The 25,230-nt window shown below is 46.4% G+C and overlaps 1 protein-coding gene across 1 annotated transcript in view; it reads left to right on the forward strand.

Moving 5' to 3' along the window:
- Positions 1–25,230, forward strand: part of MAPK8IP3 (mitogen-activated protein kinase 8 interacting protein 3) — a 312,779-nt gene that overhangs the window by 44,473 nt on the left and 243,076 nt on the right. The window contains exons 2-5 of the mRNA XM_026648192.2: positions 8,168–8,288; positions 10,589–10,659; positions 11,134–11,225; positions 23,079–23,102. Coding sequence (XP_026503977.1) covers positions 8,168–8,288; positions 10,589–10,659; positions 11,134–11,225; positions 23,079–23,102 — 308 coding nt within the window. The remainder of the gene's footprint in view (positions 1–8,167; positions 8,289–10,588; positions 10,660–11,133; positions 11,226–23,078; positions 23,103–25,230) is intronic.

Here is a 25,230-nt window from a genome sequence, read left to right on the forward strand (position 1 = left end):
CCCTCCAGGTGCCGCCCCAAGCACCAGCTTGGGTGCTTGGTGCCTGGGGCCGGCCCTGGTTTTCAGATGCCTAACAAAGGTGCCCCCCAGTACCAAAATCTGAAATGGCACCTCTGAGCCAGAGCCAGAAATGTTCAGGCCAGGAGGGGCAATGGCTTAACCTTTGCCTATCTCTGCTAACCTAAGGACTTTCAGATTCTTTATGCCAGGTGACTAATACATTGTTACCTTGTTTTGAAAAGTCTGCCTGTTGTTGTTGCAGATACTCACTCACTGAGAGCACTGCACCCCGAAGAGTTACACTACAAGTCTCCCATGGGAGTGTGGCTTGGCTGGATTCACTGCAGGGAGCCACAGAGAGAGAGAATCACTCAGTTCTGGAGTCTTGGAGCCTCTGTGGAGTTGTGTGTACCCTTGGGGTTCAGCACACTAAAGGGGTCACTCCCAAGGGACTGGTAACAGGCAGGCGCATAGACCACACCCTGTGGATCTGTGACACCTTACAAAGCCCTATTGACATCAGAGGGCTCCTGCACAAGTATAAGTCTCTGTGTGTCTGGATCTGATGGGTGGAGCTGGGCCTAACTGATTATAGAGAAGGAAAACTCACTGTACACAAAGTGCTGTGAAATCCATAAACAAACTGAATAAAAATAGAGAAACTTTTTCTAACTTCTTTCAACCATCGCTGTCTTGGGTGTGCAGCTACAAAATTTTCATACAGAAATGTGATTTTCAAGTTTGACAGCGTCCTCTTCACATTGCATGGGTGGAATCCTGGCGCTATTGAAGTCAGTGGCAAAACTCCCATTGATTTCACTGAGGCCAGGATTTCATCACGTGTCTTGAATATAGAAAATGTTGAATGATTAGAATATTTATATTCAAGGCTCCATTTCAGTGAGTGAGACTTGGTTTTTTTTTTTTTTTTTGTAACACATGGTCTTAATGCTGTGTTAATTGCTTCTAAGCCTTTGGATAATTAAAAAAAAAAGACAATATTCTGCTAAAAATCTGCTTGGGTTAATGTTAGCGGTAGGTAGCTTACCTGCAGTAGGACTTTTCCAGCTTTTGCTGTTCCCCTAGTGATTTGTATCATTTAATGTTCTTTTCCCTGTCCCCCTTTTAAGAGGCTGTTGTTCAGAGAGGAGCACAGGTGCCGGAAGTGGTTGTTCTTGGCAAACAGCTGGCACTGCCTAGTTGTACTTTGTGATCTGACTATATTGATAAGCAATGGGATTTCTATCCCGAGTGTGTCATAGATATTAACACTCTGTATCAAAAGCTGCTGCTTGATACCTCTAAAGGGAACTCACATGAACCATTACATGAGAGGATGGCGTGCTTGGTAAGCAGAAACCATAGTAAGGAATTTGCTTTACTGGGATAGGCTACAGTTGTAAACACTCTCCTCCCCCAGCCTGCTTGAGCTGTCTGTTTTTCAACCTCTCTCTGTGGACCTGGGATCTCACTCCCTCTCAGCCATTCAGGCTCCATGATGCACAGAGTGAGACATCAGGTGAGGTAGCCTCATGAGTGTCATCATCAAAAAGCTATTTCAGAACCTGGCAGAAAAAGCAGCCTTTCAGAGACTGAGTGGGCCAAATTCTGCCATCAGTTAACTGTAGCAGGACAGAGGGCAAACTTTGCATAAGGCATCCCCTATCGGATATTAATTACAATCTTAGTCTTAAATTGAGTTGTCTCTATTCTTTCATTCCTAAATACACCAGAAAGCTGTTAAGTACTCAGTGTACAAAGAAAAATATAAACAGTGAGTTGCCAGTTTCTTGTTTCTGTGATGCTCTCGACATGTCTGAATAAAGAGATATAGCCAAGCGCCAGCCTTTCATTAAATATTTGAAAAGTATTAGCATTTTAATCAGTCTCCCTGGATTAAACCAAAACATTGGGAATAAGCCAATCCTATTAAAGGTGACCTGCAAAATGGGAATAACATTGGTGTTGTGCCCTCTTTTGCTTCCTTGTAGAGGACCCAGAAGGCTCTGAAATACTTTAAAAAAACTCTGTTTGGTATTTTAACATATATTAACATCAAAAATATAGGTCCTGTCTAGTTATGGGAGACTCTCTGATGGCGGGAGAGCTAGTAAAATTAGGACATCTCAACAGTCAAGCGATTGACAGCTGAGCAAGTGAGAGGTGAAGGGGATTTAGTCAGACTGTCTAAAACTCTTTGTTTCTTGTTTGTCTTGTTTTAAACTATTTAATTTTGTCTAATTGACATTTTGGAGAAAAGAAGCCTTTGTTAAAAATTCAGATCCCACCATACATCCTCTGAGACACCCAGAAAGTCCTCCAGTAAAACCAGGGACAGCAGGGTTTGCATTTCTAATGTTTCTAAAGTAGAAAACCCATCATGGAAGGAAAAAAACAAAACAGACCCAACAACAGCAGCCCAAACAAACAAACAGAACTTTTAAAAAACAATCAGTCCAAAACCTCTCAAGCTCCTTTGGACATCACAAAGTTAAGGAAAGAAAGGGGAAAAAAAAAAGACACTAGCCTAATTTAAAAAAAATCTTTAGCAGGTCACTGAGTGCAGGAAAAAACTAGATGTGGCTAAGAAATTATATGTAAAGTTCAGTCCTATATAAAAAGTGACTCGTTACAAACTAATTAACTAGGCAATTACAGAGATGGTCTAGCATGAGAAATGGTGTGATTTATTGAGACACAATCCAGTTCACAGACATCATGGTTACAATGTTGTTGCTGATCCCCTCAAAGTAACAGGAAATGTGCAAGAGACTCTTACAGGGCATATTGCAGGGGAAGTAGATTCTACAGAATAGTGTCTATATAGCCTTGTATTAAAAAAAAAACAAACCCTCAAACAAGTGTAGTGCAACTGAACATTAATTTCCTGGAGTTCCCTGGAGATCCTTACCAATAGGCCTGGTTACCACTTATCACTGTTAGAATGATGATGTTAGTTCAGTGAGTCTGCTGAACTAAAAAGAAAAGGCATGCCATTCTGCATGGCAGGCCTAGAGAAGATGGATCACTTATTTCATTTTGTAGACTAGAACATTCATGGACAATTCTGTAGGGGCATGTGTGGGGATGACACTATTTGAAGTTATATGCAGTGTTGTACCCATGTCAGTCCCAGGATATTAGAGACACAAGACAATGATAAAAGACAAAAACACCACATCACTGGTGGGTGAACACTTTTCATAAAGGTCAGATATAGAGTAATCGCTATCCATCCTTATCCTCAAAGGAAATCTGCACAACACTTTCAAAAGAAAAGCCTGGGAGCTTAAATACATAACTTTGCTAGTCACTAAAAATCATGGTCTGAATAGAGACACTGGATTTATGGCTTGTTGCAGCAAGCTGTAAACCACTAACAACCCCTCCCTCCCACCTCCCTTCCATTCCCCTCTATGATTGGAGGGGTATTAATGGGCTATGTTACCTTAAAAGGTCCCTTGAACTATGTGTAGCTACTCATGCTAAACAGTCTGTTCCACCTTGTATTTAGCTGTGACACTCTGAGTACCTTTCCCAGGCCTGAAGAAAAGCTCCATGAAAACTGGAAAGCTTGTTTCTGTCACCAACAGAAGTTGGTTCAATAAAAGATATTACCTCACCCACCTTGTCTCACTATTTGAAATTGTCAGTGCAATGTTGGTGCCATGTTGTGTATGCCAGCGTCCAGAGGAAGTGGAATGGAAAAGAAACAGCAAGGAGTAGCATACAGACTGTCAAGAGCAGGAGAAGACAGAGTGTGGGGAATACTTCCAGGGCAGTGGGCCTCACTGGTCATGTAGAGCTGGTGTAAGGGCTCTGTGCTGGTTAGGAAGTGTTTTGGGGGCAGACCCAGGGTAGGAGAAGGGAGGGAGAGGTCATGGTCAGAGCACAATGTTCTAGCTGTGTTCTCTTCTTCCCATCCTGAGGCTGCTTTGTCTTCCACTGGTGGCCAGGCTGGACACCAGTTGCCCCAGAAAATGGGGAGCACACAGATGTCTTAAAGCCACCTCTGCTGTTTCCCAAGTTCTTGCTTCTCCAAATCAGAGTATGAATTCTGAAATGGAATTTAACAAACCATTAGAGCACATTCCAGACTAACCGTTCAAAACAGACAAAAGCAAACTGGAGTCTGGAAAGCAATTCTGACAGACTCTGTGTTTGGTATGGGACTTTGTCTTTGGTCTCATATACAAAGACATTTGAAGGTGTTAGTCCCTTTCCAGAGACCAATGTTCAGTTGAAACAATCCATACAAACAGTCCTGGATAGAGTGTATCAAGAATTAGGACTAGGGTCAGCATGGATCCACTACATTTGGATGGAGATGCCATCACCTCCTGAGGTAACCCATTCCAGTGCTTCACCACCCTCCTATTGAAATAGCTTTTCCTAATATCCAACCTAGACCTCCCCCACTGCAACTTGAGACCATTGCTCATTGTTCTATCATCTGCCACCACTGAGAACAACTTAGTTCCAACCTCTTTGGAACCCCCCTTCAGGTAGTTGAAGGCTGCTATCAAATCCTCCCCTTACTCTTCTCTTCTGCAGACTATATAAGCCCAGTTCCCTCAGCCTCTTCTCATCAGTCATGTGCCCCAGACCCCTAATCATCTTCGTTGCCCTCCGCTGGACTCTATCCAGTTTGTCCACATCCTTTCTGTAGTGGGGGGGCCCAAAACTAGCCGCAATACTCCAGATGTGGTCTCACTAGTGCTGAATATTGGGGAATAATCACTTCCCTTGATCTGCTGGCAGTACTCCTACTAATGCACCCCAATATGCCGTTAGCCTTCTTGGCAACAAGGGCACACTGCTGACTCGTATCCAGCTTCTCGTCCACTGTAATCCTCAGGTCCTTTTCTGCAAAACTGCCCCTTAGCCAGTCGGCCCCCGGCCTGTAGCAGTGCATGGGATTCTTCCATCCTAAGTGCAGGACTCTGCACTTATCCTTGTTGAACTTCATCAGATTTCTTTTGGCCCAATCCTCCAATTTGTCTAGGTCACTCTGGACCCTATCCCTACCCTCCAACGCATCTACCTCTCCCCCCAGCTTATTGTCATCCGCAAACTTGCTGAGGGTGCAATCCATCCCATCATACAGATCACTAATGAAGATGTTGAACAAAACCGGCCCCAGGACCGAGCCCTGGGGCACTACTGGCTGCCAACTAGACATTGAGCCATTGATCGCTACCTCTTGGGCCTGATGATCTAGCCAGCTTTCTGTCCACCTTATAGTCCATTAATCCAATCCATACTTTTTTAACTTGCTGGCAGGAATACTGTGACAGATCGTATCAAAAGCTTTGCTAAAGTCAAGATATATCATGTCCACTGCTTTCCCCATATCCACAGAGCCAGTTATTTCATCATAGAAGGCAATCAGGTTGGTCAGGCATGACTTGTTCTTGGTGAATCCATGTTGACTGTTCCTGATCACCTTCCTCTCCTCCAAGTGCTTCAAAATGGATTCCTTGAGGACCTGCTCCATGATTTTTCCAGGGACTGAGGTGAGGCTGACCAGTGTGTAGTTCCCCGGATTCTCCTTCTACCCTTTTTTAAAGATGGGCACTATGTTTGCCTTTTTCCAATCATCTGGGACCTCCCCTGATAGCCACAAGTTTTCAAAGATAATGGCCAATGGCTCTGCAATCACATCAGCCAACTCCCTCAGCACCCTCTGCATTGTATCCGGCCTGAACTTGTGCATGTTCAGTTTTTCTAAATAGTCCTTAACCTGTTCTTTCACCATTAAGGGCTGCTTACCTCCTCCCAGTACTGTGCTGCCCAGTGCAGCAGTCTGGGAGCTGACCTTGTCTATGAAGACCAAGGCAAAAAAAGCATTGAGTACTTCTGCTTTTCCACATCATCTGTCACTAGGTTGCCTTCCCCATTCAGTAAAGGTCCTCACTTTCCCTGACCTTCTTCTTGTTGCTAACATACCTGTAGAAACCCTTCTTGTTACTCTTCATATCCCTTGGTAGCTGCAATGCCAATTGTGCTTTTGGTCTTCCTGATTACACCCCTGCATGCTTGAGCAATATATTTATACTCCTCCCTAGTCATCTGTCCAAGTTTCCACTTCTTGTAAGCTTTTTTTGTGTGTTTAAGCTCACCAAAGATTTCTGTGTTAAGCCAAGCTGGTCACCTGCCATATTTGCTATTCTTTCTGCACATCGGGATGGTTTGTTCCTGCACCCTCAATAAGGCTTCTTTAAAATACAGCCAGCTCTCCTGGACTCCTTTGCCCATATTAGCCTCCCAGGGGATCCTGCCCATCACTTCCCTGAGTGAGTCAAAGTCTGCTTTTCTGAAGTCCAGGGTCCATATTCTGCTGCTGTCCTTCCTTCCTTTTGTCAGGACCTTGAACTTGACCATCTCATGGTCTCTGCTGCCTAGGTTGCCACCCACTTCTATTTCCCCTACCAATTCTTCCCTGTTTGTGGGCAGCAGGTCAAGAGGCGCACAGCCCCTACCTAATTGGTTCCTCCATCACTTGCACCAGGAAGTTGTCCCCAACAGCGTCCAAAAACTTCCTGGATTGTCTGTGCACCGCTGTATTGCTCTCCAAGCAGATGTCAGAGAATCAGTACCTGTGATCTGGAAACTTCTGTTAGTTGTCCGAAGAAAGCCTTGTCTACCTCATCCTCCTGGTCTGGTGGTCTATAGCAGATGCCTACCACGACATCACCCTTGTTGCTCTTGCCTCTAAACTTAACCCAAAGACAGGGGTGAAAGTGAGCCAGTACGGGCCGGTTCTCTGTACCGGTAAGAACCTGCAGTGGCCCATACCCAGCCCACATTAAAGCGCTGCTGCAGCAGCGCTTTAATGTCCCTGCCCCTTTTGCCTCCCCTGTCGGGGCCCTGCTGGTAGGGGGGTGGGAAGGGGCAGCAACTTTAAGGACGGTCCTTTGCTGCAGCAGCGCTTTTAGGATCCTGAAAGCACTGCCGTGGCAAAGGACCGTCCTTAAAGCGCTGCCACGGCAGTGATTTAACATTGCTGCCCCTTCCCCCCATCAGTGGCCCTGACGGTAGGGTCCGTACCGGCAGGGCCGCTGGCGGGGGAGGCAAAAGGGTAGGGACAGTAAAGCGCTGCCGTGGCAGCGCTTTTAGGATGGTCCTTTGCCGCGGCAGCACTTTAATGTTGCTGCGCTCCCCCCCCCCCCCCCTTGGGGGGGCCGCCGGAGGGGGGGGGGGGGGGGTGCGGCACCCTTAAAGGCGCGCGGGGGCAAAGAACCCCCCGGGCTTTTATTGTCCCCCCCCCTTTTCCCCCCCCCCCCCCCGGCCGCTGACGGGCGGGGGCAAAGGGAGCAGCTGCCCTGGGGCTGGTGATTTAAAAGTGTCCGGAGCTCTGAGCCCTTTAAATCAACACGGGAGCCCCGGGCAGCGTGGTCCAAAGGCTGGCTGGGGGATGCTGACCCCCCCCAGCCCCGCCCCTTCCGCCCGAGGCCCCGTCCCTTCCAGGGGCCAGAGCCGCCACCTCCTTCCCTCCCCTCCCCCGTACCGGTAAGTGTCCTCAATTACTTTTACCCCGCCCAAAGACTCTCAACAGTCTTTTCTCCAGTTTCATCCTGGAGCTCTGAGCAATCATAGGGCTCTCTTAGGCCTGGTCCACACTACCCCCCTACTTCGGACTAAGGTACGCAAATTCAGCTACGTTAATAACGTAGCTGAATTCGAAGTACCTTAGTCCGAACTTACCGCGGGTCCAGACGGGGCAGGAAGGCTCCCCCGTCGATGCCGCGTACTCCTCTCGCCGAGCTGGAGTACCGGCGTCGACGGTGAGCACTTCCGGGATCGATCCGGGATCGATTTATCGCGTCTAAACGAGACGCGATAAATCGATCCCAGAACATCGATTGCCTGCCGCCGGACCCTCCGGTAAGTGTAGACGTACCCTTACATACAGTGCAGCTCCTCCACCCTTTCTCCCCCGCCTGCCCTTTCTGAACAGTTTATACCCATCCATGTCCTTTTACCTGGTTGAAATACTGTAATCTGCAGTACTGACTCTAAAAATTTAACCTCCTGTTTTTGATACATACATTCTCTCTCGCTTTCCCATTTTTGTTGGAGACAGAAAGGGAGGCAAAATGGGAAACAGTGCACTGTGTGTTTGTTTCTCATCCTGGTCTGCTTCTTTGTTTCTTTGCCTGTACAGAAGTTTATAGAGTTTGAAGATGCACTGGAACAGGAGAAGAAAGACCTGCAAATCCAGGTTGAGCATCTTGAATTTCAGTCCCGGCAGCTGGAGCTGAAGGCCAAAAACTATGCAGACCAGAGTAAGTACAGTAATGTAACCAACATACTTATATGGTTGGGCTTCCTTGGAAGCTAGGGTGTTGCTCTGAAGTTTCTTTGTTTAATGCATCATATTCAAAACCTGGAAGTTTGACATTCCTAACTCCAATGCCAACTTTTGAGGGGCCTAAGGGGAGAAATATGTTCAACATTTAAGTTGATAGTAGCTTTATTGTTTCCATTGCACCGAGCATTATAAGAAAATATGGCCAACTGCAGCCTTTGGGGACATTATGGAGCTTCAAGAACTTTGTCTCATGCCTGTTCTGTATATCAATTATCTTGATGTCTACAGCAGCCCTTGTAATCCCACAGCTTCATACTGGAGCAAGTACTACCTGTTTTAAACAAATTTGTATATTACATGAAGTACTATTGGATGAGAAGTAGTAGATCTGTGGAGTGCATTTGGCAGTAGTTTGTGGGGGTTCCTGTGTTATTTTGCTGAGTTTATTTAGAACTACCTAGACTTTAGTCCTAAATCACCCCTTGTCTGAAATCAGAGGGGTAGCCGTGTTAGTCTGAATCTGTGAAAAGCAACAGAAGGCTTGCATCTGAAGAAGTGAGGTTCTTACCCACGAAAGCTTATGCTCCCAATACTTCTGTTAGTCTTAAAGGTGCCACAGGACCCTCTGTTCCTTGTCTGAAGTCACTCGAGTTACACCAGGGATTTATTTAGCCCTTTGGGACCATGATTTCAATTTCTGTAATTTACACACTCTCCCTACATCTTTCAAATGATACCTTTTTATAAAATATCAGGCAAATCCCTGTTAAAATGCAAAAAATTGTGTGGGGGATATTTCAGGTATGAGCCAAACCTAACTTCTAATACATTTCCTAGATGATGTGTGTGGCAGTGAATTTTTTTTCCCAATAAACAGGACATTTAAAACCCTTCCTTGCTATCAAACATTTTATTGCATTAGACAGGACTTCTGATGCCATGATCTTAGATCATATTATTGAAAAGTGAGTATAGAGGAGCATGTACCAAATATACATCCTATTTTGTTTTGGAGGCAGGAATATGTCTCTTTGTCAACTGTGATTGCATCTACGGGTATGTCTACACTACAGGATTAATCCGAATTTAGATAATTCGAATTTGGGAAACAGGTTGTATAAATTCGATTGTGCGCGGCCACACTAAGCACCTTAATTCGGTTTTTAACCACATTAATTCGGTGGTGTGCGGCCACACTACCCCATTAACTTAAACACAGTAATTCGGTGGTGTGCGGCCACACTAACCCTAATTCGAATTAACAAAATCGATTTAGGCTCTACTCCGTTCGTCGAGGTGGAGTACAGAAATCGATTTAAAGGGCCCTTTAATTCGAATTAACTGGCTCTGTAGTGTGGACGGGTGAAGGGTTAATTCGGATTAACGCTGCTAAATCCGAATTAATCCCGTAGTGTAGACCAGGCCTACTTGGTAGAAAGTCCAAAAGAGCTTTAAATGCAAATCCCAGTCTTGCAGTTAACAACAATTGAGTTGGAGCTTTCAGTTAGTTTCCACTGTAAATACTTTCTGGCTGGATCAACTTTTAAAAAACAAAGCAACTCTTTTTCTCCAGTAACACATAGTGGGCCGCAAACTACATGTGATGTTATTCACTAATCAGCTCTGGCCCTTTGTAGTTGGACACAGCCAGCTGTAATGTGTTTAATATAGTGCATACCATTTATTTCCCTCTTGTCCCTGAATGGGTTCTCCGTGCCTTTTCTCATGCACCAAATATCCCACCTCATTTTTTGTTTTTGTTCTCCTTTCCCTAATGTGTGCAGTTGTGGTGGGCTGGACAAGGCTTCCTCCAGAATTCAGCAATAATGTCCAACACAACTGCTCCTCAGGTAGTCAGAGGAGTCATAATGGAGCTGTGTGATCCTTGCCACTGCGGGTTGAGCCTTCAGAAGCTTTGGATCATCTAGCAGCTCACATACAAAGGATAGAGCTAAAGCCTAACTTGGATCGGCCTTTGTGTTGGCTCATTTGTCTACTGATAGGTACTGGGCTGGGCCCTGACAGACCCACCTCTAAAATTAGCATTGCATCACTTTGTATGTTCACCTTAAGGGCATTTTGATACCCGTGAAATGAGTTTGTGAGTTATACCACGTGCCACACATACATTATTGTGTTTCTCATTTTTTAATAGGAATGAACTCATTTTTACCTATTTTCTGTAATATAAGATACTTCCTTGAGAATTATCTGGTGTTACTTTTGGAGTCTAACACATATGCTGTCTGATGGGTGGAATACTTTCTTTTATAGTTTCACGGCTGGAGGAACGTGAATCAGAAATGAAGAAAGAGTACAATGCCCTGCACCAACGCCACACAGAGGTAGGTTATCATCTCTAAGTAAATATCATTCTCTTTGTCTACATGTAGGTCTACAAACATACTTTAGAAAAGACTATTTGAATGATTAAAAACAAGAGGTGTCTGTAGCTGCTAAGGCCCCCCATGAGGTGAAATGCTCTGTTATCCCATTTCCTCTAAGCCTCAAGAGGTTACCACTGCTGTCTAGTTTCCAAGAAGCTTTTTTCATTGTTTTTCTGCGTATGTTTTGTCACAGACCTTCTGCCATTGTACTGGGCTTGAGGTTTGATATCTATTTGGCCCCACTCGTTTTCATATTAGACCCAGACTCACTGCTCATTCATTATGTCATCAGCCTTAAAGAATAGCAATGACAGATATAGTTATGAAAAAAAAAGGGAGAGAGAAATGGGTGCTGGAGGAAGATCAAGCAGAAGAGGAACCTGTGTCTCCTTTTCACTTCTGTTTGGCTCATGGGTTTTTCCCTCTTCACAGATGATCCAGACCTACGTGGAACACATTGAGCGGTCCAAGATGCAGCAGGTTGGGGGAAATAGTCAAACTGAGGGCGGTCTACCTGGGAGGAGGTAGGGTCACATCCTTCCACTGAAATATATGACATTCAGGGGCTTATGGACTGTGTGCATATGTGTGAGAGAGAGCAACCAAAACAAGTTTCCCTCCCCTGCTAGATCACTGGGAATGGACTGTAGTTGAACCTTGCTACTTTGTTCTAGGCAAGTCTTCAGTGTACATGTACATGTACTGTTCATTATGTTTATTATATTACTGTTTATGTACATGTAAGTACATGTACGTATTCTGTTTATTTGCAATCCTACCTCTTGCATGGGTTTTTGAAAAATTACCCTTTTATATTTAGATGACAAGTGCAAAATATGCACACAGGATGGTCCACAGAAAAAAGAGCCATGGAGGACATGAGAAACATGCCTTCCCAGTTCAGGAGTACATTGTCAATCTGATTTCCTCTCTTTCTTACCCAAAAAAAAAAAAAAAAAAAAAAAAAAATTCTGTAAAAAGACCATCCCATATGGACTTCTTTTTTTTGCCCAAGATTTTGATGAACCCAAGATAGTGAGTTGTTTTTGTTCATCTTCCCACATCCAAAACAGTGAGAGTCAGAAGCCAGCAGTGTGGAATCATTGGTCCTTATTCTCTTCTCACACTAGTTTTAAAGTAGTATAATTACACTGACTTTAATGCAATAATTCATGATTTATACCAGTTAGAGGAGCATCAAATGGATTCTCTGTACTGATCTTACACTCCAATAATACTGCCTTGTTGGTGAGGAATGAAGAAAGTGAGTTCCTAAAGAATATGATTTAGTGAAGTAATAGATCACCCAGTACTGCTTGAGGGACATAACCCAAATCCACTCAAGTTGATCACTTGCATCTGAAGAAGTGAGGTTCTTACCCACGAAAGCTTATGCTCCCAATACTTCTGTTAGTCTTAAAGGTGCCACAGGACCCTCTGTTGCTTTTTACAGATTCAGACTAACACGGCTACCCCTCTGATACAAACTATCCAGTAACTCGGTGAGGAGAAAAGTATTCTCTATGTGATTTTACACTGTCAGACTATTTTTTATTAATCATTATATGCCAATAATATATTTAGCATTGTAAAGACATTCCCCGAAAAGTTTATAACCTAAATGGTAGAAACACATAAAACAAGATACACTGGGAGACCCAGAGGGAGTTGCTAGCTGAGTAAGCATTTCCTTCTCTCCTATAGAAGGCATTTAGAATCATAGAATATCAGGGTTGGAAGGGACCTCAGGAGGTCATCTAGTCCAACCCCCAGCTCAAAGCAGGACCAATTCCCAACTAAATCATCCCAGCCAGGGCTTTGTCAAGCCGGGCCTTAAAAACCTCCAAGGAAGGAGACTCCACCACCTCCCTAGGTAACGCATTCCAGTGCTTCACCACCCTCCTAGTGAAATAGTGTTTCCTAATATCCAACCTAGACCTCCCCCACTGCAACTTGAGACCGTTGCTCCTTGTTCTGTCATCTGCCACCATTGAGAACAGCCGAGTTCCAGCCTCTTTGGAACCCCCCTTCAGGTAGTTGTAGGCTGCTATCAAATCCCCCCTCATTCTTCTCTTCTGGAGACTAAACAATCCCAGTTCCCTCAGCCTCTCCTCATAAGTCATGCACTCCAGACCCCTAATCATTTTTGTTGCCCTCCGCTGGACTCTTTCCAATTTTTCCACATCCTTCTTGTAGTGTGGGGCCCAAAACTGGACACAGTACTCCAGATGAAGCCTCACCAATGTCGAATAAAGGGGAACGATCACGTCCCTCGATCTGCTGGCAATTCCCCTACTTATACAGCCCAAAATGCCGTTAGCCTTCTTGGCAACAAGAGCACACTGTTGACTCATATCCAGCTTCTCGTCCACTGTGACCCCTAGGTCCTTTTCTGCAGAACTGCTACCTAGCCATTCAGTCCCTAGTCTGTATCTGTGCATGGGATTCTTCCGTCCTAAGTGCTGGACTCTGCACTTGTCCTTGTTGAACCTCATCAGGTTTCTTTTGGCCCAATCCTCTAATTTGTCTAGGTCCCTCTGTATCCTATCCCTACCCTCTAGTGTATCTACCACGCCTCCTAGTTTAGTGTCATCGGCAAACTTGCTGAGAGTGCAGTCCACTCCATCCTCCAGATCATTAATAAAGATATTAAACAAAACCGGCCCCAGGACCGACCCATGGGGCACTCCGCTTGAAACTGGCTGCCAACTAGACATGGAGCCATTGATCACTACCCATTGAGCCCGATGATCTAGCCAGCTTTTTATCCACCTTACAGTCCATTCATCCAGCCCATACTTCTTTATCTTGCTGGCAAGAATACTGTGGGAGACCGTATCAAAAGCTTTGCTAAAGTCAAGGAATAACACATCCACTGCTTTCCCCTCATCCACAGAGCCAGTTATCTCATCATAGAAGGCAATTAGGTTAGTCAGGAACGACTTGCCCTTGGTGAATCCATGCTGACTGTTCCTGATCACTTTCCTCTCCTCTAAGTGTTTCATAATTGATTCCTTGAGGACCTGCTCCATGATTTTTGCAGGGACTGAGGTGAGGCTGACTGGCCTGTAGTTCTCCGGATCCTCCTTCTTCCCTTTTTTAAAGATGGGCACTACATTAGCCTTTTTCCAGTCATCCGGGACCTCCCCCGATCGCCATGAGTTTTCAAAAATAATGGCTAATGGCTCTGCAATCTCATCCGCCAACTCCTTTAGCACCCTCGGATGCAGCGCATCCGGCCCCATGGACTTGTGCACGTCCAGTTTTTCTAAATAGTCCCGAACCACTTCTTTCTCCACAGAGGGCTGGTCACCTTCTCCCCATATTGTGCTGCCCAGTGCAGCAGTCTGGGAGCTGACCTTGTTTGTGAAGACAGAGGCAAAAAAAGCATTGAGTACATTAGCTTTTTCCACATCCTCAGTCACTAGGTTGCGTCCCTCATTCAGTAAGGGTCCAACACTTTCCTTGACTTTCTTCTTGTTGCTAACATACCTGAAGAAACCCTTCTTGTTACTCTTAACATCTCTTGCTAGCTGCAACTCCAAGTGTGATTTGGCCTTCCTGATTTCACTCCTGCATGCCTGAGCAATATTTTTATACTCCTCCCTGGTCATTTGTCCAATCTTCCACTTCTTGTAAGCTTCTTTTTTGCGTTTAAGATCAGCAAGGATTTCACTGTTTAGCCAAGCTAGTCGCCTGCCATATTTACTATTCTTTCTACACATCGGGATGGTTTGTTCCTGCAACCGCAATAAGGATTCTTTAAAATACAGCCAGCTCTCCTGGACCCCTTTGACCTTCATGTTATTCTCCCAGGGGATCCTCCCCATCTGTTCCCTGAGGGAGTCAAAGTCTGCTTTTCTGAAGTCCAGGGTCTGTATTCTGCTGCTCTCCTTTCTTCCTTGTGTCAGGATCCTGAACTCGACCATCTCATGGTCACTGCCTCCCAGGTTCCCATCCACTTTTGCTTCCCCTACTAATTCTTCCCTGTTTGTGAGCAGCAGGTCAAGAAAAGCTCTGCCCCTAGTTGGTTCCTCCAGCACTTGCACCAGGAAATTGTCCCCTACACTTTCCAAAAACTTCCTGGATTGTCTGTGCACCGCTGTATTGCTCTCCCAGCAGATATCAGGGTGATTAAAGTCTCCCATGAGAACCAGGGCCTGTGATCTAGCAACTTCTGCTAGTTGCCAGAAGAAAGCCTCGTCCACCTCATCCCCCTGGTCTGGTGGTCTATAGCAGACTCCAACCACGACATCACCCTTGTTGCTCACACTTCTCAACTTTATCCAGAGACACTCAGGTTTTTCTGCAGTTTCATACCGGAGCTCTGAGCAGTCATACTCCTCTCTTACATACAACGCAACTCCCCCACCTTTTCTGCCCTGCCTGTCCTTCCTGAACAGTTTATATCCATCCATGATAGTACTCCAGTCATGTGAGTTATCCCACCAAGTCTCTGTTATTCCAATCTCATCATAGTTCCCTGACTGTGCCAGGACTTCCAGTTCTCCCTGCTTGTTTCCCAGGCTTCTTGCATTTGTGTATAGGCACTTAAGATAACTCATTGATCGTTCCTCTTTCTCAGTATGAGACAGGAGTCCTCCCCTCTTGCGCTCTCCTGCTTGTGCTTCCTCCCAGGATCCCATTTCCCCACTTACCTCAGGGCTTTGGTCTTCTTCCCCCGGTGAACCTAGTTTAAAGCCCTCCTCACTAGGTTAGCCAGCCTGCTGGCGAAGATGCTCTTCCCTCTCTTCGTTAGGTGGAGCCCGTCCCTGCCCAGCACTCCTCCTTCTTGGAACACCATCCCATGGTCAAAGAATCCAAAGCCTTCTCTCCGACACCACCTGCGTAGCCATTCGTTGACTTCCATGATTCGACGGTCTCTACCCAGGCCTTTCCTTCCACAGGGAGGATGGACGAGAACATCACTTGCGCCTCAAACTCCTTTATCCTTCTTCCCAGAGCCACGTAGTCTGCTCAAGGTCATTCTTGGCAGTATCATTGGTGCCCACGTGGAGAAGCAGGAAGGGGTAGCGATCCGAGGGCTTGATGAGTCTCGGCAGTCTCTCCGTCACATCGTGTATCCTAGCTCGTGGCAAGCAGCAGACCTCTCTGTTTTCCCGGTCGGGGCAGCAGATAGATGACTCAGTCCCCCTGAGGAGGGAGTCCCCGACCACCACCACCCTCCTCCTCCTCTTGGGAGTGGTGGTCGTGGAACCCCCATCCCTAAGACAGTGCATCTTTTGCCTTCCAATTGGTGGAGTCTCCTTCTGCTCCCTTCCCTCAGATGGGTCATCTACTCCACTCTCCACATTAGTACCTGTAGAGAGAACATGGAAACGATTGCTCACCTGTATCTCCATTGCTCCTCTTTCTCCTTCTGGAGGTCACATGCTGCCAAACTTCTTCATCATCTGTCTGTCCCTGCTGCGCCTGCTCTGAATCTTCAGAACATTTTGGCCATAGAATCATCTCCTGACATCTGTCCAGGAAATCTTCATTTTCCCTTATGCAACGCAGAGTCGATACTCGTTTCTCCAGACCTCGAACCTTCTCTTCCAATATGGAGACCAGCTTGCACTTTGTACAGACAAAGTCGTTTCTGTCCTGTGGAAGAAAGACAAACATGGCACAACCTGTGCAGGTTACAATAGCTGATCGCTCACCTTCCATATCACCTTCCTCTTAAGAGCTTCCTCAGCTGTTGCAAGAACTACTCAGAGAAACCTGCAGATGAAAGCCTCAGTGAGCTCTCCCCAGGCAAACTCCCTCTGTTAGCCTCTGCTGTTCGCCGCTCAGCTGGTTCGCTGCTGACTGCCCTTATATACCAGTCAGGCCCACTCAAGGCCCACCTGGAACAAAGCACTCCCAATTCACACTTTTCAAACAAACAAGCAAGCAATCAAGCACTCGGTCAAACTGACAAACTGTCCCAGCAACAGACACTCAGATACTCACCAACACAGCCCCCCAATGCAGCACTTAGCGTACCTCCTCTCGGACAGCTCCCAGGCAAACTCCCTCTGTTAGCCTCTGCTGTTCGCCGCTCCATTTGATGTGGGTTAATGTTTGTGAGCCTCAGAAAAGAAGCCTTCAGGGGAGGGATTTGACTGAGGCAAGCGTGGGGACCTAGTACACTGGGGCTGGCAGATTGGACTGTGGATAGAGAAGACAGGAAAGAAGGCATGGAGATGTTGGGAGTGAGAGAAGGAAACTACAGAGGAAGCAAAGCTGGCATTGTTGGCAAAGCAAAGAAGGTGAACTGGACAAGAAATAATGGGCAAGCAGGAATCAGTGAGATAATTTAATAGGGGAGTAATGTAGTCTGATAGGGATGATGAAGGACGAGGAGAACAAAGAGGTAAATGTGGAGACAGAGAGGGGGAAAATGTTCTGGAATTATGGATAGGGGTCCCTTTTGAATATTTTAGAGTCTTGTAAATTGATGTACAGGCATAGCGAGTGGCAGCGAGTCTCCGACCCTGGGTCGATAGACTTAGGCTCGTGCTAATGTGCTAAAAATTGCTGTATAGACTACAGATCAGGCTCTGAAATCCACTCCCTTCCTAGGCTTCAGAGCCCAAACTCCAGCCTGAGCCACAATGTCTATACAGCTATATTTAGCACAGTAGTGCAAGTCTGTTGACCTGGGCTCGGAGGCTTGCTGCTATGGGCTGTGTAGATATACCCATTGATGCCAGAGTGCTAGTTGGCTAGAAATGCCTGACATAGATTGTTGTGCATTGTGCTAAGTGGGAGAAAAATCCCAGCTCCCAGCATAAGGGATTTAAACACCCTCTGTCTGTTATGGCTTCCTTTACTGGACTTTGAACTAATTTAAAACTGGCAGTCTGAGTACAGCCTAAGTGTCGACTGCACTTTGTAAATGAGAGCGAGAGACCCTGTGAAGGAGGCATGGTGTGGAGTGCAGCTGAGAGTAGCTCAGGGCATCTGTCAGTAGGATCTTCTGTAAATATGGCAGGACTCTTGCCAGCTCCCCTGCAGCTCTGACATTCTTTTTCTATCTAACAAGTCGTTTTCTGCCAAAACTGCATGGCACAAGCGGAAGGCAAGAAACGTTCCAAGGCTGTGAAGGAATGCGCTGTGTGGCACCTAGCACCAGCTCCCAGTTCTACACTGACGGCATGACAGTGCGTGCTGGGATTGGATATGTATTGTTAATATGGATTTGTTGTAGCAAATGCAATTGGTAGTACAGCACCATTACAGTGCACAGAATATACAGCACAACTCCAATGCAGGAAGGAAGTGAGGATGCTGAAAGAAAATGAACTCACTTAATAACAAGAAAACAATTACTTGAAACTGTTCCGGGGCTGGACAAAGTCTTTTCAATCCTACTGTAATTTCCCTCCTGCCTGAAAGAGGTGAAATGTGCTACAGGAAGGAGAATATCCATGCTGACATGCACTTATATCATTCTGCTATTTCTATTTCCTGGATTTGGAGCTGGTGGAGTTATGAGTCTGTTTGCAACCGTGATGCAACATGGTCTAAGGTGTGTCATGACTTCCATCTTATTTAGCTCCTATGAAGGGCAGCTCAGCCTAAGTGAATTTTCATAGTCCAGAGGATTTAACTATGTGGAAAGGGGAAAGAGATCAGCATTAGAGTTTTCCCCTTTCCTTCAGGCTTTCAGCTCTTGAGGCAGGCTGACTCCTACAGCATGCACATGCTGTCTCCCACAGCCTCTCTCAGCTTTGCCGTGCATTTCTGACTCATCTCTTCCAGACGGTAGGGAATTAGGCTGAGTGATTTCTGAACCAGTTCCTCTCTTGGATTTTGGACTGAAATCCCAAGGATTCAAGGTCTATACAATTGATCTTTCAAACATATTTTAATCTTCTATGGATATGACCTTCCAGTATGAAACATTTATATTTGAAACAACAATCAATGCCAGTTTCCCACTCTATCTTGAGGCAGAACATATGATACAGATTCCATCCTTTCAAAATAATGTCTTGTTACAATTTCATTTACCTCACTTAATAGCTGCAGCCACTCCTGCTGTATTGGCTAGGATTTGACTGCAGGAATAATTTGTAGCTAGAAGACCCTGGCACTTTAGGGAAAGATCCTTCCCCCATGCTGGATTATTTAGTATGATTTTTATATTCTAATTTGTAAGGCTACCAAAGGTGCTTATATCATATACATATACAAAGATAAGCCACAATTATTTCTAAGTGGATGAGGATGTTTTACCCTTTATTTGGTGGGAGTCAGTTGCTCCTTCTGGATGAAATATCTGATATGGTATATCTGTTATAGAGGAATTACAAGAGGCCACAGAGCATTTTAAATGGATTAGTTGATGTAAGGGTCACTTGTAGGTTACACTTTCTACAGAAACTTTAAATTACTCTTATGGCAGTAGAATAGGAATGAATGATCTCAGAAGATCATGTTTTGTGCTACTTGCCAATCCTCCTGGCTATTCTCTTGACCCTTGCATAGTTTGAATGCAGCATCCAAGTGGATAATCTCAAATTGTATCCGCTTCACATGAAAAACCTGGAGCTAGAGTAGCATGACAGACGCAGTAGGGAGATGGAACAGGTAGGGTGGATGGACTTAAAATACAAGATAAAATGTAAATAATCTTTTTAAAAATAATCTTTCCTTTTTAAAGGAAGTTGTCACTGCAACTCTTGGCAGATTTTATTCCCTAGAGTCATGGAGAGAGGGGGCTATTCCCAACTCTCCACAAACTTCCTAATGCCCATTCAAGTACTCATTGGAAATCTGCAAGTATTGCACGTTTAAACAGCCGGATCCCAAATCCTTTGAAGTTAATGGAAAGACTCTCATTGACTGCAGTGTGCTTTGGACAGGACCCTAATAAGCTTCAACTCACTGTGGAGTTAAAGAACCAATAGCTCATAGACACTCCTGTGAGTGGAGGAGCAGATGCCCCTGTATAAAACTCTTCTTTACATTAGTCTGTTTTTTCTCTCTCTTTTATTTCCTGACCCATGAGAACTGGGAAAGCTTTGCAGTATACTTTCATAGCCCAATCAGATCCTTGTGTCACCAGCGTAGTGCCAGGAATTAGATACTTTTGGCTTGATTCCTCTCTCACTTATACCAAAGTAAACAGGAGAAACTCCATAGAAGTCAGTGCATTGTGAAGTGTAAAACCACTGTATGTGACAGCAGAATCAGGCCTTCTGTATTCTGACTGGTGGTTCCTGCCATTGGCATCTGCCAAAATTAGATAGGAAGTGATGTGAGCATGGCTGCATGATGCAGGTTGAATTAATTCTGCTCACATTTCCCCTTCCCAAAGTCCAAGAAACATTAGCTAAATGTGGCTTTGTGCTGTCACTGAGGAAAGGATGCATGATGGAAAGTTTCAAGAATTGTGATAACTTGTCAGTTCACTGTGGGGAGGGACAAAACTGTCAGCATGAATTTCCTGCTCTGTACTGCACAAGTAGCAATCTGAGTGCCTCTGAGTGCTGGTGTGTTGCTAGCCGCCTGGGAGGAGAAAAAAGAGACCCATCATATGTCTGTGACCTGTGGCTCCTTCTGAGTTTGTATAAACCATTAACTGAAAGAGGGCTTTTTCCTTCATTCCAAGCTTTGCATTGAGCCCTTGTGTGTGTGGCTCTCTAGTACACGTTCATGTTAGCATATGTATTTATGTTGGGTGTGTTCTGCGTCATTGAACGGATGAGTATAAATGAGCACATATATTTTGTGTGCTTTGTTGCAGTAGTGTGTATTTGTGGGAACCATAAGTGTACATCTCTCATGGGTGTTTGTATGAGCTCATCTGTGTGCTTTGGTGGGTGGGTGGGTGCTGTGATGGGTTCCCCCCCAAGGGTCCCACCTGGAATTGGGGTACCACTGAAGCCTCCTGCCCCACCACCCTGGGCTCTCTCTCATACTGTACTGCTGTGACAAAATGCAAAGCCCTCCAGCCTGCACTTTCACCAGCACACATCTAGGTAGGGACACACCCAGCTGCGGTTACATGCAGGCTCTCTGACCAGCCCCTGCATAGGTAGGCTACAGTTAATACTACTTAGGGCATTCTGCGCCAAAAAATTTAAAATTCTGCACACAATATTTTTAAATTCTGCAGGTTTTATTTGTCAATAAATAAATGCAGAGGCTTCAGCATGGCAGTGGGAAGCACAGGCCACTGGCTGCACAAAGGTGGGAGATCACCCTGCAGCCCCCCCCCCCCCCCCCACTCCCAGGACATGGACTCAGCAGTGAGGCTGCACCTGACCCTGACACAGCACAAGGCCTGAGCCTGCCCCAGAAACATCCTGGGCCCTGCCCCTCTGCACCAGGCATTCCAGGTGTGCGGCAGGCAGGCTCAACCAGGCAAGGCTGAGGGGCTCAGTGAGGGCGGATCCAGTTGTGAGGTGAGAGGATTCTGTGTGGGGCAATCTGGGTGCAGGCAGCTCAGTGGGGGGTCTAGGTGTGTGTGGGGATCTGGATGCACAGAGGCTTATTGGGGAGGTGGTTCCAGGTTCAAGGGCAATGGGATTCTGCAGGAGCTTCCAGGTGAAGGTGGTTGGGGCTCAGCGGTGTGGGTGTGGGGGTCTCAGCAGAGGGGGCTGGGTGCAGGAGGAGTGGGGCTTGATGGGGTGGGGATCTGGGTGCAGCTAGTTGGGAGTCAGTGGCATGGGGGTCTGGATGTGGGGGCTCAGGGTGGGACACATCAGGGTGGGGGGCTGAGTGCGGGGAGCTCAATATGGGGTGTTCTGGGTGCAGGGGTGGGGGTCTAGCGGCAGGGAGTCTGGGTGCAGGGGGCTCCAGATGCAGGGGTTGAGGTTCAGTGGGGTGGGGTTCGGGTATGGAGGGCTAGGGGGTTCTGGGTGTACGGGGTGAGGCTTGATGGGGGTGTCTGGATATAGGAGATCCAGATGCACAGGGGTTGGGTGGATGGGAGAGCAGCTCCCCATACGGGGACACCTCCCCCGCAAATGAGGAGCGACGGGGGCAGGAAGCAGGGGACGATGCTGAGCTTCTTGCAGCTGGGGGAGGTATCTGGAGCTGGGTTTGACACTGCCCCAGACACTCCTTGCAGGGGAAGAGGAAGTCCCATCCTCTCCTGCCTCCAGCCCAGCCAGGATTAGTAGCTGATCCCAGCTCAGAGTAGGAGCCACTTGCTGGGGAGTCCCCAGCACTGAAATGATTTACCTCTCTGCCGGCTGCTCCAGGTGCCTGAAACAATGTACCTGCGCAGCTGGGGAGTGGTGCATGATTGCTTTTGCAGCTTCCCTTTGCTTCCCTGTCAGTCATTTTTCTGCAGGGAAGCAAAAAAATCTGCAGGGGACATGAATTCTGTGCACGCGCAGTGGTGCATAATTCCCCCAGGAGCAAGTTAATGTAACTCCCAGCTCCCCAGGTGTGGGTCCAGCACTTCCCACAGTTCAGTCTTTGTTCCTCAGGTGTTTCCAGGAGCCTTCTTGTCTGTGGAGTGAAGAACCCCAGATGATGTCACTCCCTGCCTTATATAGCTTTTGCATATGGCGGAAACCCTTTGTTCCCAAAGCTTGGGTCCCAGACCAGTCTGTGACTGACATCCCAAGATGGAGTCCAGAGACGTGTGGTCTCATCACATGTCCTCATAGAGTCATAGCAGCCATTACTTGGAGCCTATCTGTACTGTTCACACGAAGGCTCACCAAGTGGGAGATAAGCTTCTCCTAAGGCCTATTATTTTTTCCTAATGGCCCCTTGCCCTGAATAGGCCCTTCCCCACCCACTATCTAGACTGAATGCATCTTGTCTAGTGGGTATTACCCAGGTGTAACTACATTTGAAATACAGATACATAGTCAATATTCATAACTTGAGACATAAAAATGCTACATGCATACAAATAGGATAATCGTATTAAGCAAATCGTAACTTTTCCAGTGACACTTCACCTGACTTATCTTGCATAACATACATCATAATTATGTCATAATCATAATAATATCACTGTGAAGAATATGGGGTGCAGTGTTACAGGTGCGTTATGTGTGATATGCTAGATAGGGGCATATTTGTGTGAGCCCATACATACACTTGGTATGTTTGCTTGTCACTATGACTGAAGTTTGTATAAGCACAGAATAGTGTGTACATGTATGCACAAGAGACATATGGAGAGAGAGTATGTGTTTCCACATTGTGTGATTATGAATGATTGTATGTAATGTGTCTGCTGTATGGCTGCATGTTTATGAGGCTGTAAGTGTCTCCATCACTGCTCAGGTGTGTATTTGTGTGAGCACATACACATACATGTTCTTGCATGACTTTTTGCTCTCTAATGGTTGTTTTCTTGTCTCGCTTCTTGTGCGGTTGCCACTCTGTTTTGGCTGCTATGTTTGTCACTGCAGTCATCGCCAGTCATGGAGGAAAAGGTAAATCCTATTACAGCATTTTTTTTAAACTGTCACTTTGGAGATTGGGGTTGAGTAACAGCTGTCTGACTGCTGGGAGTATAATGTCCTGGCTTGTTGGGATAGTTGGGAATTGGTCCTGCTTTGAGCAGGGGGTTGGACTAAATGACCTCCTGAGGCCCCTTCCAACCCTGATAGTCTATGATTCTATGATTAGTGGGCAGAATGCAGGTGAGGCAGCCAGAGGTGTGTGATGAATGTAGTTTATCACATGACTATGGCCATCACTAATGTGGTGAGTATGCAAAAGATACTGTATAGATAGGCAATAGCTCATCTTTAACTGTACAATATTGGAAAATTGTCTCCAGAACTATAGTGTCTGCTAACATTAGAAAGTAGCAGACATTTTAGAATGACTCCTTTTGGGTAACAGTTCTAAAACAAAACCAACTCAATGTACCTATTAATCTGATATCATTTATGTGCTGTTTGTATCAGAGGATTCTTCCATCTGTTGTGAAATGTCCATTTGTGAATAATGGGAGCCACAGGCCCAGATTATAATGCAGGTTGTTTGGAAAAAAGCAGCATCCCAAAATTCTTTGCTAGGCTACTTGGGAAATGCCCTCCCAGCCCTCTGCCAATCCCAGATGGGACACGGCGAGCAGCAGCTACCAACCAGCACAGTTTCCCTGCCTTATCAGAAGCTGTCATGGCAGCACAATGGACTGACAAATCAGCACAGCATGTTCTGGCTTTCATATGAGCAATGCTGAGAATGGAGCTACTGCGTGTTTTCTTTTTCTTTCTCCACAAGGAAATTAAATCTCTCTTTCCAGGCTGCCTGCTCACTCCTTAACCTATTTCGTCAGCTCCTGTGTTAGTGCATTTGCTCATGTCTCAGGGGCCTCAGGTTCCATTACAATCACTTCATGCAGGTCACAAGTGGAGCAGTTATAATGGTCTCTTGGCTGTGTCCCTGGTGAAATGTTCTCCATGTATAGGAGCAGTGTTCCACAGAATCAGCATGGAGCCTGCCTGAGAAAGGAAGCATGTCTGTATTTGATAGGAAAAGACTGACCCTTTATTCCTGCCCTGCCTTTAATGTATTAACTCCATCAAGCCTGTATGCTTGTTGTTTTTTTTTCTGTTAAGTCTTAATACCAATTTGTTGATCAGTTTGTCTCCTCATCCTGCCCCTTAGACAAATAATTCTGGTAATGGGTTGACCACAGCTGGTGGTGTTTTTAAAAAGACACTTGAGGGTCCAGAATCATCAATTCTGGCATGTAGAAGGGTAAATCACACACACCTGTGCCCACTAGGCCCTAGCCCTGGGGAGGGACATGGATCCCAAGGGAGGGCAGATGGCAATATCAACACTGGCCTCCCCTTCTGGGCTCATTCTGCAATTTGCATCTGGAGCTCCATAGGAGTCCTGCTAATGGAGGCTGATAAGAGCATTTGCTAAATCAGTGTATCCTCTGGCCATTCTCTGTTCCCTGGTCTTTGGGTTGCTCTGGTCATCTGCAGCCATGTGTCACTGGCGAAAGAGAGCTTGTGGATGCTTTGTTCTGGTGCAACCTCTTCCACCTGCAACCCTTGCTATATCATAAAATCATAGAATCATAGAATACCAGGGTTGGAAGGGAACTCAGGAGGTCAACTAGTCCAACTCCCTGCTCAAAGCAGGACCAATCCCCAACTGAATCATCCTAGCCAGGCCCCCAGCGAGGACCTGCCCTGGACTTGCTGCGGCTGGGGGAGAGGAGCCCCTCCCCTGCCCCAGCCGAGGCCCACCGGAGCTCCGGGAAAGGAGCCCCTGCCTTGGCCCAGCCCAGCCCTGCTGGAGCTGCCGAGCCCGGGGAGAGGCGCCTCTCCCCCGGCCCCAAGCTGCTGTGGGGAGAGAGGGTTGGGGGGAGTCCTCTCTCCCCACTGCAGCCCCGGGGCAGCATGTACTCCAAACCCCTCATCCCTGGCCCCACCCCAGAGCCTGTACCCCCCTGCACCCCAACCCTCTGCCCCAGCCCTGAGCCCCCTCCCACACCCCGAACCCCTCATCCCCGGCCCCACTCCAGAGCCTTCACCCCTAGCCAAAGCCCTCAACCCCTGAACCCAATCCTCTGCCCCAGCCCTGAGCCTCTCA

The sequence above is a fragment of the Terrapene carolina genome, unplaced genomic scaffold (assembly GCF_002925995.2).
Source record: "Terrapene carolina triunguis isolate 2854851 unplaced genomic scaffold, T_m_triunguis-2.0 Scaffold67, whole genome shotgun sequence".
NCBI lineage: Eukaryota > Metazoa > Chordata > Testudines > Emydidae > Terrapene > Terrapene triunguis.